We start from the raw sequence: 17,427 nt of genomic DNA on the forward strand, positions 1-17,427 counted from the left end.
AATTTTATTTATTTCAGATAAATAAAAAGGAATAATATTTGTAATTGATAAATGTTTTCCTTCATCATTTCATTTTTTTGTATTTAACATTTTCAAGCAAATTTATAAATCAAATTTATTTTGTAAACTTTTAGAAAATTTGACCTTTTAAGGATTGAAAATCAAAAATTTAAAATATAACATAATTTTGACCCTTAAATGGTCGAAAAGCAAAATTTTAAAATAAAAAATTATTAATATAAAATAATTTCGACACATAAACTTTTTGGCCCTTTAAGGACCAAAAATCGGAATTTTATAATAACAAATCATTCCAACCCTTAAAGGGCCAAAACTCATAATTTTTATTTTTAAATTAAAACATATTTTCGACCCTTTAAGGGTCGAAATGGGTTCTTATCAATAATTTTGTTAAAATTAGTAATTTTTTGCGAATTTTTTTTTAAAATAATTTTCCCTACTTTTAAAAGGAATTAGAGAAGGGTCAGGTTCAAGGGCCATATGAGAAAACATATGTAAAAACTTTCGTTTTTAATAAAATTTTAAAATATGGGTTAGAAATTTTGGATTGAGCTGATTTTTTGTGAGGATGATCTCTATGATGGGAAGATCATCCAAAAAAAAAATCAGCCCAATCTGAAACTTCTAACCCCATTAAAAGTGATTTAGAATGTGGACCATCGATTTTTTACCAATTTTTATCACTAATTTGTAAATCACTTTTGATGGATTTAGAAGTTTCTGATTGAGCTGATTTTTTGTGAGGATGATCTTTTCATCATAGTGACCATCCTTGCAAAAAATCAGCTCAATCCAAAACCTCTAACTCTTATTTTGAAAAACGAAAGTTTTTTCATATGTTTTCTCATATGGCCCTTAAACCGCCCCCATTAGAGAAATATTGTGATTATAAGACTACATGCTTAACTAACCAACAAGTGTTGGACGTAACAACAAAGCTTGCTTCCAAAAAGGAAGTCTTGAGATCAAACCTCCTCGTTGACCACCTGTAGGAATTTATCTCGACTTATCTGGTATGTGTGATTTGTGAAATATTGCATCTACCTAGAGATTTGGGCAAGATATGGTGTTTTAAGAGGTTAGTTGTCTAGTTCAGCCTTACCTGATTTGTGTGATTTGTGAGATATTGCATGTGCCCAGAGACTTGGGCAAGATATAGTGCTTTAAGAGATTAGTTGACTAGTTGAGACCATGGGTTCAGACACCCCGTCATAAAAATAAATAAATAAAGAGTTTGGTTAACGTGTGCCCTTAGATTGAAGAGCAATAAATATACTTTAGGAATAAGCATTTGGCGGTATTTTGATTTAAAAAAAAATGTTTTTATGGCATTTTCGGGACAAAATCCAGCTTCCTGCATTTAATGCACATTAACTTATGCCTCAGGGAACATGTTAACAAAAGAGAGTTGCTATTAGCACCCCATATTTTACTTATTACACCCAACTTTTTTTAAATTATTTGTCACACCCCAATTAAAGATTAAAACACATCATTCAAACATTACAAAAGTTTGGCTCAAATTATTATCTCAACATTACAAAAATTATAACACATTTCAAAGAATTTCTGTAGTTGTTTACAATTGTGATTGGGCTTATACAAAATCTTAAACCCAAAAATCTAGAAAAAAAAAAAATTGAGAGAGTTTCTATTAGCACCCCAACTTTTACTTGTTTCTAATCATTTGTATATTTTCTTAGGATTTTTTTCAAAATGCGTGCAACTTATGTCCAAATTTTGGTTCGGTATATTGTTCATTTTAGTTTCCAAAACATATATTTCAAGTGAATTTTTCATTTTTATAATCAATGAATTCGTTGGTATATCAACAAATTCATAGATATTAAAAAAATTAACTCACAAGTTCATATGTTAGAAAAATGACGAATGCATATTTTGAGAATTAAAATGAACAGTATACCAAACTCAGAATTTTATCATATTTAGCACACGAAATGGAGATTCACTTTATTTTCTTTATTTTTAATTAAGATGTAACAAGAAAAAGTTGGAATGTCAATAGCAGCTCTCTTAACAAAACCCATAAATAAAATACAATAAAATAAACAAAACCAAGCTTAGCTTATTTGATCATTTAAACTCAAATACTTGCATTACCCTGTACCTTATCAAGAATGACCCCTACATCCCCAAGACTCAAAATGATAAATGGGCAAAAACAAGTTACTTTTTCCCAAGGAAAATTCCAACATTTTGAACGAAATATCTGAGAAACTACAAGGGTAAATTCGTCAAGAACAAAAAACATAGAATAAAGCACATGTGCATGCGAAGTTCCAAAGCCAAAGCATCGAGCTCTCAGACACACGTTATACAAGGGGAATGCAAGAAGCGTTTTAAGACGACACTTGGCCTAAACGTGTCGATACTACCTTCTTTGCGGACTTGAAATTTTTTAAAATTTCGATTTAATTGACCTAAACTCCAGTGTGGGGACCACATATCAGTAAGAAGAACTCTGAAAGAAACAGTATAAAAGGAAGACTGGCTTGACATCGTTGTAGTAAAGACTCTCTCTCTGTGAATCCATTGTTGCAGATTATGAAGGTTTCGTTAATGGTGGTCACATAAGTGTATTTCTTTAACGAACTAGATCTTTGGACGAGAGTTCGAGTTGTACATTTATGTTCAAATTCTAGGGTTATAATTAGGGTTTAATCACAGAAGTCTGTTCAGCTTTAAGAGAAAAAAGCTTCATAGAGTGTCTCGATCTTGATCATCAGAGAGGAAAAAATTCAGGTATTCTTCGTTGATCTAATTTCATTTTTTTATTGAAAATTTTGGCATTTTAGTCTTGCTTTTTTATTGAAAGATGTTTAGAAGTAGAATTTTTTTTATTTATTTTTAAATATAAATTTTCATTGATATGATATCCCTCAAAAAAATTTCTCGTAGCTCTGATTTGTTCTAGTTCTTAGTAGCTCTTGATCAAATCGCTTTGGAACCGTTTCTAAATTTGAATTTCTCCGAAAAAATTTCGTTAATTTTTTTTTTTTAATTTTAAATCCTGCTTTATTCTGTTTGTACCGATTTGGTAACACTGAAAAGGACTGGATCTTAAACAATACTCATTTCTTCTAAAGTTGGTAAAGTTGGTAATTGGTATCTCTATGTTAGAAAGCTCTCTCTCTCTCTCTCTCTCTCTGTGGGAGAGTACGGTATTGTACTGCGCCATATCTAGGTTGGTTGAAACCTCTGTTAGCCGTCCGATTTAAGTCAATGAAAATCTCTAGGATCATTTTATGGTCTTGCTGCAGAGGAGGACACTGTCATTATCCATGAATATGTTATTGGGGTAACTTTTTATCAGAATTTACTATGCTGCCACTGAGAAAAATTTCATCTTTAGTAACTTATTCGTTCTTATTTTGGAAAGAAAGGCTTATTATCAGAAGATATTTTTGGTATAAATAAAGAAACTGCGAAAAGACTTCCTGTCTGTCTACTACTTCCCCTCGTATGCATGCCGACTTTTTCTAATTTCAAGCATCGTTTGAGGTTTTCCATCAAACGTACGGTTGATATGAGAGGAAAAAACTTGAGGAAACCCTATCTGTTTTCTAGGGATCTGTTGTTCCTGTTGTGACTCATTATGAATACCGCTCCATCTCAGCCGTTTGTTTTATGGAGAATGCATGAAGTGTTGGTTTAAGTAAATGTTTGAATGTGAGATCTTCTTATATTACAAACCTAAAAAATAAATCTGGACCGTTCATCACCTAGGATACCTGCATCTCTCCTTTCATCTCAGCCAATAGTTGGACGTTGGGTTTACTCAATTTGGGACAAAGTCCTTTTGGAGTGGGTCGAGGAGATCTCTTTGTTAGGGCCCAATCCTTGGGCCCACGGGCTGAGCCCAACTGGTAAATCCTCCGGTTTGTATGTACAGGACTCTTCTACACCATGGATGATTGGTGTTTGATTTGGATTTGACCCACGAAGATCTATTTGGAGTAAAAAAAAAAGAGGTTGGCGTCTATGCATGTTTGCCAGTTGTCAAATTTGTCAGAATTAACTTTTTAATGATGTGACGTTTTCATGCAATTATTTCCTTTTTGTTGTAGCTTGTTCACATACATTTTAAAATAATTTTTAAAAACTTAATATATTCCTAGGGATTCCCACTTAAAAACGAAGCTCTAGAAAATCTGTACTTATGTTTGAACTTTGATGTGTATTCAATCCCCCATGAAAATCAACACTTCCCCATAGAAAATCTGCGTTGTTCCCCTCAGCTAGACTGTAGGGATTCCTTGGGAAAATCAATCATTGCGAAATATGTGTTGATAGGTAGGAAACTAATTAATGATTAGATTAGGTTAGGTTAATGGAGAAAGAATTTATATTAAAAAATTATAATAGAGAAAGAAATCCTTGTCGTTCTAGAATACTAGACTAAAATGCTGTTTGAGACTTTCCATCAAACGAAGGGCTGAGATGGGAGCATACTCTTAAGAGATTCTAAGAAATTATATTTTAAAACCATAACTGAGGGGGCGTCAATGGATAGTTGAAAATTTGAATCTAATTCAAATTTGAAAAACTTGGATATTATCCAAAAATTCCAGATATTAAATTTGAATTCGGATAGTTTTATATATTTGAATCTCTATTAGATATGAACTCGGATATTAACATTTTCAATTCGATAATATTCGATTCAAAATAATATATATTATTTTATTTGATTTATTTATTTATTATATACATAATATAATATATAATACGTATTATTTTTAATAATGAAAAATTAGTTGAATAAGAAAATTTTGTATTTTTTTTTAATATACAAATTTTTTAAATTTAATTGGATTTGAATTCGGATAGAATTTTGAAACATCGATCGGATTCGAATTCAAATATTACTGTATTGAAACTAATAAGTATACTTTAGACACCCGTATGAAAGAAATAAAAACATATTTTTATTTTAGGAAATTTGTGCCCTCTCATCAACCGCACGTTTTATGGAGAGTTTCAAACCACGTTTGAGGTTAGATTAAAAGCTTTTTCTCGTTCACTCCGGAAGCAATCTCTCTTTAATAGTTTAATTAATATTACATTAATATGCTCTGCATTCTGGAACTAACTCTTACCTTTACTTTGTTTCCTACCAGAAATGGAAGTAACTTAACTGAGCTCCATTAACATCTCATTTAAAGTAACAAAATATCAAAGAAATCCAAAACGCTCTTTTTTTTTTTTTTTTTTCTGCTAAGCCTATAAAAATGGCTTCTGATTCTGAAACCCTCACCAAAGGAGATGTCAAACCAGCACTCAAACCACCAGACGAATCCCTTGAACCAACCCTTCACACACTATCTTCACTTGGAAGGCAATCCTCTGTCTACTCTCTCACACTCGACGAGTTCCAACACACACTCTGCGAGAGTGGCAAAGACTTCGGCTCCATGAACATGGATGAATTCCTCACCAACATCTGGACAGCTGAAGAAAATCAAGCCGGCCACTCAAATGATCATGAACCCTTAGCATCAAAGCAAGACGACCCAACAAAGATCAAAGCCCTAGCTACCCAACCCAACTTAAACCACCAAGGTTCACTCTCTCTTCCTGCTCCTCTTTGTAGAAAAACCGTCGAAGAGGTCTGGTCTGAAATCCACAGAGACCAACAGGAGCAGAAGAATCACCACAGCGTTGGAAACTCCGAAACTACCCATCGCCAACCAACTTTTGGAGAGATGACTCTGGAAGACTTTTTGATAAAAGCTGGGATAGTTAGGGAATCTTGTGGTTCCTCCTCCCAGGCACCAAAAAATGTTCCTGCACCACAACAGAATGGTCTTTTTCAAAGCAATATAGCTGTGGACCCGAATTTGGGAATCGGTCTTGGATTCTCCGACCATCGGAATTCCGGAACTGGTGTATCAAGTGGTATTCCAACATACCAAACCTTCCCCCTGAATGGTGGAGTTGTGGCCGGTGAGACATCGAATAAGATCAGGAATAGTGGTTTTCCGATCGGAGTGTGTTTGGGTGGGAGAGTGGGGAATGGTGGTGGGTACAGTGCGGCGCAGGTGGGAATGGGGTCACCAGCGAGTCCAATATCGTCGGACGGGATTTGTACGAATCAAGCTGACAACTCGGTGAGTCAGTACGGGTTGGACATGGGAGGGATGAGGGGGAGAAAGAGAATTATAGATGGACCAGTGGAAAAGGTAGTGGAGAGGAGACAACGGAGAATGATCAAGAACAGAGAATCCGCAGCCAGGTCTCGAGCCAGGAAACAGGTACTATATTGTGACTTATCTATTTGGAATTTGGATGGAAAATTTGCTTGACCTTGTCAACTTTATTAGTTTTAGAGAATTAGAGAACTTCTATTCTATTAGCACATCTACTTTTACTTATATAATAAACTACCTATTTGGATGCATGCCTTCAAATAAGAAATCGAGTGCAAGTCATCTAGGTGTTGCCAAAGAATGAGAGAGATATTCAATGTGAATCATCTCACACAATGTCTCATTTGACAATTGAGATGAATCAAAATTGTATTTTTGTATATTTTATATAATAAAAAAAAAATTATTTTTTATAATTTGGATATTTATTATTAAATAAAAATATGGTCTTTTTTTTTTTTTTTTGATAAGTAGCATTGCATTCAAGAAAAAACCAAATCGGTCGAGTTGACCAATCTGGAAGGCCTTACAAATCAGAACTATTCACGTAAATGCCCACAAATCCCATCCCAATTAAACAAAAAATCCTCGAAAAACAAGCCCCTAAGTTCCTTATATACTTTGGACCAACAAAATATAAAACCCAAAATAGACATAATTGAATCTGTGTAATCTTTGTGTTTCCCCTCAAAAATTCGTCTATTCCTTTCAAACCACACCCCCCAACAAATTGCAAACGGTGTGATGCTCCACAGTATCCTCTTTGTGCCGCCAAACGAGTACCCAATTGTCGACCAACCAATGAATATATCCTTGACCGAATTCGGTAAGCATGTCACGACCCCGAATAACTTAAAAAAATGGACCCAAATGGCATGTGAGAATTTGCAATGGATTAAAAGGTGATCCGATGATTCTCCGTTATTCATACATAGCACGCACCAACTCGCCCCACACCATCCACGCTGCATCAAAAAGTCCGTTGTCTAAATCCTTCTTAAAGCCGCTGTCCATGTGAAGAAGGCGATTTTGCTTGGTACTTTCGGACCCCAAATTGAAACATGAGGGAATAACGATTCCCCATCATTGCACAAGGATTGGTAAAATGAACGAACCGAAAACCTTCCGTCCTTACTCGCTGTCCATATTCTCTCATCTTCTCTTCCCGGGCGTAGCTCGATACTAGAAGCGTTGATAACTAGTCTACCAACTTCTTGCAGTTCCAACTCATTAATATTTCTTCGGAAACCGAGGTCCCATTCCCTTTCTCCACCCACATCTCTTCGAATAGAAGTGATGGGTTGTCCTTTCTTCGAGGATATGGAGTATAAGTTTGGAAACACCTCCATTAGAGGTCGATTACCACACCATGTGTCTTCCCAAAACCTTACCCGGTTGCCTCGACCCACCTTAAAATTAATTCTCGTTATGAATAGTGGAATGATCTTCATGATGCCTTTCCACAATCCGCACCCATATGGTTGTCTTGATGGACTGCTTTCCCACCCCGTCCGCCTAGATCCGTACTTGCCTTCTATGAATAATAATCTTTTAGTCCACCTTATTTTATAATATAAATTTATAATTATTTGCATATAAATATTTTTATTATTCTATTTATAAACTGAGACGAAATATTGAGCTCTAAAACTATTTTTGGATGTAGATAGTTGTTAACCTTTTACTATGGCGACCAATTCTTCTGTTTTTTTTTTTTTTCTCCTACAAATTCAATCACTTAATTCCTTTCTTCTCCAAATGCTTTCTTTTGTGGGTGAAATGCCAAACCCATTTATTCTCTTCCAAAAATATCATCTTTAAAGAGAGAGAACCCATTTCTTCTCCCAAATGTTTTCTTTAAAGAGAGATGTGGATCAAACCCAATTCTTCTCTCAAATGTATACTCCAAATGTTATATATATATATATGGATTAGGATCCGTATACACATAAAGCTACAACGTGTTTTGTCCTATATGGGCAAAAATGTTTGGAATGGGCTGATTTTTTGTAAGGATAATCTCTATGGTGAGGAGATCATCCTTGTCAAAAATCAGCCCAGTATGAAACTTCTAACCCCATGTTTACAAGTTGAAAAATTTTAGACCATCCAATTTTTGTAAATCACTTTTGATGGGGTTAGAAGTTTTGAAATGGAATGATTTTTTGCAAGGATGATCCCCTCACCACAGAGATCATCCTCACAAAAAACCAGCCCATTGCGAACCTTTTTAACCACATAAGACAAAAACGTTGTAGCTTTATGAGTAGCTTTATGTGTCTATCGAACCCCACCCTATATATATATATATATATATATATATATATATATAGAGAGAGAGAGAGAGAGAGAGGTGGTTAATTTTGTTTTGGGAGACTTCCATTCGTGGAAGGTTTTTGAAACCTAGGATTTCTTGTAATTATTAATGAAGGCCATTTTTTCGTTGAAAAGAAAAATGAAATTTTGAAAAAGGTTTGAGTTTCTTATATGAGTTTTTTAAATCAATTGTTTTTTCTTGTTTGTTCCTTTTTCTCACTGGGGGAAGGTCTTCTCTTAATTCTTTCTAAAAAAAATAGAGTCATGATGGAGTAACATTGAAATTGACATTATTTCACACATTGGTGTGCACATAATCATAAATGCTTCTCATTCGTATCTCAATGAAAAGCATCTATGGTTCTGTACACACATCCACATCAGCAATGTGTTGAACGAAGAATGTGTCTCCAGACCAAAGATAAAAAAGGATAGGAGTTAAATGGCTTAAATTTACTATATATCAGGCTAATTTTTTTTTTATATCCTTTAGGTGAGTCCTAAGTGGGTTAAACGGGCCAAATATGTACCATATGTCAAACATTGGAATTGGGAATTGAACATTTTCAGAAGAATTAAAATAAAGACTGATCAAAAAATAAAAATAAAAAGAATTAAAATAAAGTTGGTATTGTTGTTGGACCCTAGGAAAATCTCATTTCAATTACAAAACATTATCGTTGTTATATTGTAACGTTGATTTACTCATACCTAATTAGGTATGTTCCAACATTGAGTGTTCTAACATCTTAGGATAAGTCTCTTAGAGATCAGACTTAATATCTAATCAAGGATTGGTGTCACCTCGCACAACTGGAATAAGGGAATGGAAAATTGCAGGTTATGTCGCACTTTTGATCATCATCTATTGGGGATTGGTTAGTTTTGAAGTAATTCGAAGTTTGTCCACTTTTACCTCTTAATTTTACACCCATCTAGCAAAACGTGTAAATGAACATCTTGAGTCAAATTTTACCTAAAATGTTGTTGAATTAATTCGATGTTTGTCCACTTTTACCTCTTGAATTTACACCCATGCATCTAGAAATTTCAATCCGTAAATGTACTTCTTGAGTCATCTTTTTACCCAAACATATATATGGAATCAGCTCATATTACTTTTTGTGGGAATAATATCTTTTATACCTCAAAATTTGGACCACATCTCATGGAAATGTCTTTTGATCTTCTCGTTTGAAGCTGAAGTATATGTTGATTCTACTATAATGCTCAAGTCAATAAAAGAACAAATTAACCAAGTTCAATAACATTGTCCTTTGTTCTTCTCTACCATCATATATTATTCTAATTCAATCAATCAATCAATGTAGTTTTCATTATTTTTTGGGGATTTACAACGACCCCTTTCAACGTGGAAAGATGACAAATAAGTTACCTTTCTTTCTTTACCACTCATGACTACAGGCATACACAGTGGAGTTGGAAGCAGAGCTAAACCAGCTCAAAGAGGAGAATGCCTCCCTCAAGCAGACTCTGGTAAGTCAAAAACTTTAAAACTGACTAAAGAAAATTGTAATTTTTTTGTCATCTTTATCAATTTCTTTCATTTAATTAATGATACTAATAGAAATGTTATTTCAAATCTTGAACTGAATCAGGCAGAAACTGAGAGGAAGAGGAGGGAAGAGGTAATTATTCTCTCCACAGGCCCTTCTCTATACTTCTGGAAGTTTGTTTATGTAACTCTACCCCTCGATTAATACCAAGTTCACACTTATATGATCCTCTTGAAATTTACATTACCATCTTCAAATGTCACCACATCATGAAAGATTATGATGCAATTGTAGCTACCAATGTTTTAAAAATTGAACTGATAATTGGACCAAAATTTTGTCAAATTGGTGTGACCACGGTAAAATATGTAATTTTTTCTCATAAAAAGATGCACACACAAAACTAATCAATTTTATTACAGAATTTTGCCTGATTTCGAAGACACTCATTATGTATGTGAAATTATCCTCAAAAGTTTTACTATCCATAATTTCGGTTCAAAACCCATCATCACCATTAAGTTACTGATCTCGTTAAAACCATGTTTACTTGGCTGCGTCTCCAAACATTTTGGAGAAAAAGCCAACTTTGTAACTTTGGTTAATCCAACCTCATGAATTAACATATTAGAATATAATTAAATGTGATGCATTATATGAAGGTAAATTGTTATACATCATATCATCTTCACAACATAAAGATTGGGTCTTATTATTTGAAGTTTAATTTAGTTAGGATTCTTTTGTAGTGTTCTTTATATAAATCCCATCAATAATCACTAACCATCCTAAAGAACGTCCAACCTTGTAGTCCTTGCAAAATTTCAAAACAAAAGTTCTTTTCTATAAGCTTTCATACATATCTAAAAATATGAAGTTCTGTTATAAATCCTTCAACACTTCTAGGGCAATATATATTGGGTTGGATGGATACTTTGGATAGTATGCATGATTTTGATTTCTTTTAGCTTTTATTGCATTTATATCTCTATTCTTGGGTGTGATTTCTTTTGGCTCTTGTTGCATTTGTATCTCTGTTCTTGGGTGTGATTTTTTTTCCGCATACAGCTTGAAGAGGAGATGAAAGAGAAGCCTCCAACGAAGGCACAAAGAGCCATAGAGAAGTTGAGGTTGTTGCGGAGGGTGACGAGCTCACCCTAAGAATGAAGGTTGAAAGAGAGCCCCCAAGATGATTTGGCATGAGGTAAGAAGAGATTACTGGATCTACAATATTCTTGGGAGGACGTTATGAAGTTTCTTTTATCTTTTACCAAATGCTTAGTAGCTTCAGCTTTTAGGGGTGTATAGAGTTGGGAGGAATAAATAGGTGGACAAACAAACATGTTAAGTAGTTTTAGTAGTTATATTGGTGTATACCATTTCCTTCATTTTGTGCTAACAGCCTTTTAGAGTTTAGAATATATAACAAAAATATATCTTATATATTTTTTTTAAAGCATATATATGTATTTCTAAAAAGATATTTAATTCTATAGATGGTTATAATTAAGTTCAAATTTTCAAAACACAACATTGGAGGATGGAAAATGCTGGAATGACACAGACGGGGACACAAAGGTGACACAAATGATGTGGTGGCGCGCACAAAACCGTTGATGTTTTATACTCGTTGTAGACACCTCAATTTGAACGGGCCACTTCTCGAAAGGGCCCAAAAATATCGATTTTCCAAATAAATGGGCCAACAGGCTTTAAGGGCCCAAGTCATTGAAAAGTGACATTTTTATCAAACCGAGGCCCCTAAGACCTCTCAATGGTTTAGGAGGCCCACCAAAAGGACTCGGCCTACCTTACGCTTTCCCAATATTCACCGCTCCGCCTCCAAAATAAAAAAACGTCAAATTTCACCAACGGGCCTAAAAAGCCCGATTCGCCAACACGTGGCATTTTTGATCAAATTAATGATTGCAAAAATCTTAAAAAAATTAATAAATTAAAAAAATGTGAGACTTGGGACGCCTACCACACCTATCCCTTCACCGCTCCATCTCCGAAATCGAAAAAAACCTAAGCCCACCTAAGGCCCATAAACCCTCAATTCTTCAAAATCTATCTTCCTCATCTTAACCCTAACCTAAACCTAATCCCACACCACCTAAAATCTAAAACCAACCTACACCCTCAAAATCCATTCCAAAATAACCCTCAACCAATCCCTAAAACTCAAAATCATTTCTAAAACCCAAGCCCAACACTACAAAGCCCACAAATCATTAACCATATCCAATTCATTATCCAACCCACAACCCTAACCCATAAACCACAACCTACATCAACCAATCACTCTTTTATCATTAAAAGATGACACATGCCATCACCCCATCTCACCTCCCTCACCCAACTACCTACCCCATTAATTTTATTTAAATCTCATCTACCCACACATCAACCTATCACATTTTCTCTCAAATCAAACACATCTACCCACACCCCTAACCTATACCTCCCCTAATCTACCCTCATCATTCCCTACAAAACCTACATCTACAACCTAAACCTACACCATCCTCTCAAGTCAAACAGTCAACTTCTCCCATCAACCTATCTCAACCCTTCATTTCCACCAACTTTAACACATGGCATCATCTCCCTTACCCTCCCAAAATATCATCAACCACCTCTTTAAATCCTCCATTCTCTTAAATCAAATACCATTTAAATCACAACCACCATCTTAAACTCACCTCACCAAACACTCCACCCAAATGGGTTGGGTAGGATCCAAACCATTTGGGTCAAAACTCACCCATTTAACCCCCCTTCCCTAAATACCCTCCAATCTCCTCTAAATTACACTCACTTCTTTCTCAAACTAATAACCATTCTATCATTTTTCTTCACTTCACCCCATTATATCCCTAAAATAACTCCTTAACATCTATAAATACCCTCCTCCTCTTCCCAAAAAGGGCCCCCCAACTTTCACTAAAAAATTCTCTCCAACTCTCACTACTAACAACCATCACCAATCCTCCTTAAGTCTCATATACAAAAAAAAAATTATTATACTCCACTCATCTCTCTCATCATCTCTTCTCTACTCCTTCAACCATACAAGAATTGTATTTTCATAAAATACTAAGGACTCAAGAAGAAGAAAAGAAGAAAGAAGATACAAGATGGGTTCAAGGCAATCCCCCCCCCTCTCTCTTCTACACCCTCTCCTCCTCCCTCTTCTATCACCTTCTCCCCTTCATTTTATTTTTTTAGGATGAATGGACCTCAAGGTCTATAAGGGTCATTTCCATCAATGGAATGACCCTATGATCAAGCCGAAAATAAACCCCTATCTAGGGTACAAATGCATAACACGTGGCACATCGTTTTTCGTATTTTTTTTAATCAAATGATCGAGTTGAGTTGAGGTTACCACTATTTAGTGGAGAGAAAAGGGTGCCTAATACCTTCCCTTTTCTCCAACCGAGCCGCTTACCCCGAATCTTAAGGTTTGATCCGTACCTTATCCACGTGAGTCACTAAAATGCCAAAATGTCACTTTTTCAAAAATGCACATCGGGTGACCATTCACACCCACTTACAATATGAATGGTGGCGACTCCAAATCATAGTAGATGTGGCCGTCGTAATGACGAAATCCCGTGTCTACACTCGTATCTCACGGAAAGCGTCTACAGGTATGTGTTTGCTACCACATCATTGTGTCACCCCAGCACGACTCAAGAATTGGTGAAAATGGTTGATGGGTGTTATTTATGGGGTGTTAGATGTGAAACAACTTTTTTTTGTGGTAGGTCACGAGTTTAAATTTTTTTGATACTAGTGTATTATCTTGCATTGTTTTACTTTGATATTCACTATATGATTGTGAGCATAATACGACATTAAAGTGCACTTGAATCAAAACAACAAAAATAATCTAATTGAGACAAATTCAATTCATACAAAGCTTAGGTTACGTGTACACAAATCAAGTTTTCATATGTACTAATAAAAGTCAATTCATAATTATAAAATAATTAAAATTTATTGCTTTGAAAAATTTGTCAATAAGAGACAAACAAGTAAAATTTATAGGTCTTGAGGTGATGTGCCATACGAATCCCTTATGCAATCACTTGAATTTCTTTATTAATGTCAAGATGGGGAATGCATGTCATGAAATTTGTATGATTGTCTATTTCAATATAAAAATAGTAAACCAAAGTGATTAACAATTTGCATGAGTGATTAAAAATGTACATCTTGCCCACATTAGGGCCGTTGTGTGTTGAGTTGTTGTTACAAATCCAAAAGAATTATCTTTTGAACATGAAAGCTTTCCTATGGAATTCTATATCCATACTCCTATTAGTTTTTCTGAGATTCTCAAGTCTTTGAGAAGTCCACTGATATCTTCATCGGTCATTAAGAATCTATTTGATGCTCTTGAGTACACAAATTGTTCAGATCTTTGATGTATGTTAGGTTCATTAGGTGTAGCCAAATCCATAGGATCTTGAGTGTATAATTTTCTAAGTCCCAAACAATGCTCCACTATTTTCAAATATTGGATATATATTCTCTGTGACAGAGAAATTTGTTTCATATCAAGAGAGGATGTGCAAAGTAAATTCCTCAGAAAGGGATTTCTCTTTGAAATCACATACATCATATTAATCCATTATTAATAAAATCTCAACGTATTTTATTAAATTTAATATATATACATCAAATTTTAGTATATATATGATTTTAGTAAGGATATGAGTTGTGTCATATAAATTCAATTCAATGAATTGGTAATTTTGAAAAGATTCAAAGAATTTTGTGACCATGATGTTGAACATCCTTCCTAAGGTTGAGGATATGGATTGTCATCTTGGCCAAATAACACCTCAACCCCTAGCAATCATGACCTATAATAGATTTAAAAGAAGAAAATTTTGGCATGATTTCTCTCTTTGAATAAAATCTCCAAATTTACAATTAAAATTGATGGTTAATAAATGCAGAACAACTAATTATTACTTACATATTTATATTTATTTATTTTTTATAAAGCAGTAATTATTGTTATTAATTATTTGTAATAAAAATACAAATACTTATATCTATTTTTAGATATATACTAAAATTTTCAAAATCTCCATTACTCATCGTAATTTCAATTATCCAAAATTTTATAATAAAATCTATTAGGGTTATAAATTTTTTATTTTTTATAGTTATTGTAGTATACCATTTTTTGATACTTACAATGAGTAATAGTATTAAGGAATTGATTAGTTTGTTTTTCTATGTCAAAAATTTTTTTTTTTTATTCTTATGAAAGATTTGAAGACATTTGTAACTCAGATATTTGTTCTTTCAAGTCTTTAATTTCTTCTTTTAATTGGTTAATTTGTTGTTGTAAACTTGAAAGGGTTGTTGAGGAAGTAGATTCTTTTGAAAAATTTTGAGTTTTTTTCTTTTTCAGGTTTATTGTTTTGGTCTTGATTCTTTATATTTTTCATGATTTGAATTAGATGTTGATTGCGTTGATTTTTGTCTGGTATTTCATCGAGTATTTTTAATATTAATTTTTTTATTTTTTGATAATACGTTTAATTGAAGCATATTTATAGAAGATGAGGTGGAAGAGACTGAGTCTAAATGCAATAGGCATCCACAATCATTTTCTGAAGAAGCATAGGCTTCATCAGAAAAAAATATTTGTAATTCATTTACCTTTTTCTTCAAAAAATTTAGATGGCATCTGTTTGTAGTATGTTCAGATTTGTCACATTTGTAACAGATTATTAGTTTAGAAATTTTTTTTATTTTAACTTTGGTATTTAAATATCTTTTTCGTTTTGAAAATTTTCTTTGAAATCTTGGAGGATCATTTGTTAAAGTTATTTTAACTTATTGTGTTTTTTAGGTCTTCTATTTGTTTTTTGTGAAGGTGCTCTAAACATTTCTTTTCAAAATTGATAACAAAAATCTCTTAATTCTTTTTGAGATCATTGTTTTTCTAATTATTTTTGAATTTTAATTATGAGCAAAGTTTTAATCCTACCATATTGACTCTTTGTATAAGTATTCCAAATGAATATTGATAATAATTTATGTTAGCTTCATTACCTTTGAGACTTTTTCTTACTTTGTCTACGAATAATTTTGGTAATCTAGATATAAATTTTTCTTTTCATAATATATCATTACATCCGGTAGTTAACGAATATAGTTTTGACAAATATACATTTTTATACCATCTAAAATTAGTTAATGTTGGACATTTCAAATTCATTAATATTTCTCTGTTTTTTTGTCATAATTCATCTAATCTACCATTAAAATGGAGGAAAATTATTGAGATTAACGTTATAAAACTATTTGGTTGTTCATTTTCATCTTTATCTAATTCTGGTTCGCCTTGTTCGTTTAGTTTGACATGTTTTAATATATCATTTCGATCAGTTTCGCTTAACATATTATGCCACCAACTGTATAATTTACCAGTGAAACCACCAACTACGGCTTTAGTCATATGTTCTACTAATAGATTATATTAAGTGCAAGTGTTTCCAAATATTATCATTTGAGATAGAGTATTCATAATTTGATAGTCTATTTGTTCATCAATATTTCATTTATACATTTCGTTTCCATTATAATATTTAATTAGATTTATCATTTTTTCAAATTGGGCATCAACTAGTGTTGGTCTTCTATTATAATTTTTAATTTTATTATAATAATTTGGTTTAGAATAATTTATTTTTAAATATTTAAATCTTTTAATTTTATTTATTTGAGGATTCTATTGATTTAAAATTGGGATTCTATGTTTTCTATTAAACTGTTTGAAGATATTTCAAAAAGTCTTCTTTTTTTTCAGTTCTTTCTTCTATGTCTTCCATATTTGGATTTTCCGTTAAGACATTTATTTTTTGATTTCTTTGTAGTCTTTTTGTTATTTCTTATAAAAATGAAGATGTTTCTACAAGAGTTAATATGTGTTGTAGATGAAAATGATTTTTTACTTTTGTAGTCATTGAAAATGATGATGATGATGAACCTATTGATGTTCGTCTTTTTGCATATATTTTTTGCTTATTAGATATTGATCCTATCTGTTGTCTTAATTGATGAAGATAGATGTTTGTATAATTATTTTGTTCTATCACATGAGAAAGATCATTTTGTGTACATGAAATTTCTTTTTTAAATTATATTTCTGATTTAAGGGGAGACGCGACAGATCCCATGGTTTTTATTACTCTAAAAGGGAAAAATGTTGATTCAATTTTTTTATTTTTTTTAGTTTTCCATATTTTTATTTTTTATTTTAACATGTTTACTGAAAGCTTTTGGTTTGAATTTGACTGTGTTTCTAACCATATAAATAAGGAAATATGAGTTTGTTTTTTATTTATTTCTTCAAACCATTTTTCTTTGAT

At 32.9% G+C, this 17,427-nt stretch overlaps 1 protein-coding gene across 1 annotated transcript; it reads left to right on the forward strand.

The window, feature by feature from the left end:
* Positions 1-2,517: 2,517 nt before the first annotated feature.
* ABI5 (Basic-leucine zipper (bZIP) transcription factor family protein) lies at positions 2,518-11,423 on the forward strand. The gene is made up of 5 exons (XM_086445663.1): positions 2,518-2,784; positions 5,163-6,296; positions 9,933-10,004; positions 10,127-10,156; positions 11,093-11,423. The coding sequence occupies exons 2-5, from the start codon at positions 5,274-5,276 to the stop codon at positions 11,183-11,185; spliced, it is 1,218 nt and encodes a 405-aa protein (XP_086301789.1). The 5' UTR covers positions 2,518-2,784; positions 5,163-5,273; the 3' UTR covers positions 11,186-11,423.
* Positions 11,424-17,427: the final 6,004 nt, after the last annotated feature.

Source organism: Akebia trifoliata, chromosome 6 (assembly GCF_017979445.1).
Source record: "Akebia trifoliata isolate Shusen 1 chromosome 6, ASM1797944v1, whole genome shotgun sequence".
NCBI lineage: Eukaryota > Viridiplantae > Streptophyta > Magnoliopsida > Ranunculales > Lardizabalaceae > Akebia > Akebia trifoliata.

Coding starts and splice junctions, on each gene's coding strand:
- ABI5 (XM_086445663.1), top strand. CDS start 5,274: ATGGCTTCTGATTCTGAAACCCTCACCAAAGGAGATGTCAAACCAGCA. Junction 6,297..9,932: donor GGTCTCGAGCCAGGAAACAG/GTACTATATTGT, acceptor TCATGACTACAG/GCATACACAGTGGAGTTGGA. Junction 10,157..11,092: donor AGAGGAAGAGGAGGGAAGAG/GTAATTATTCTC, acceptor TTCCGCATACAG/CTTGAAGAGGAGATGAAAGA.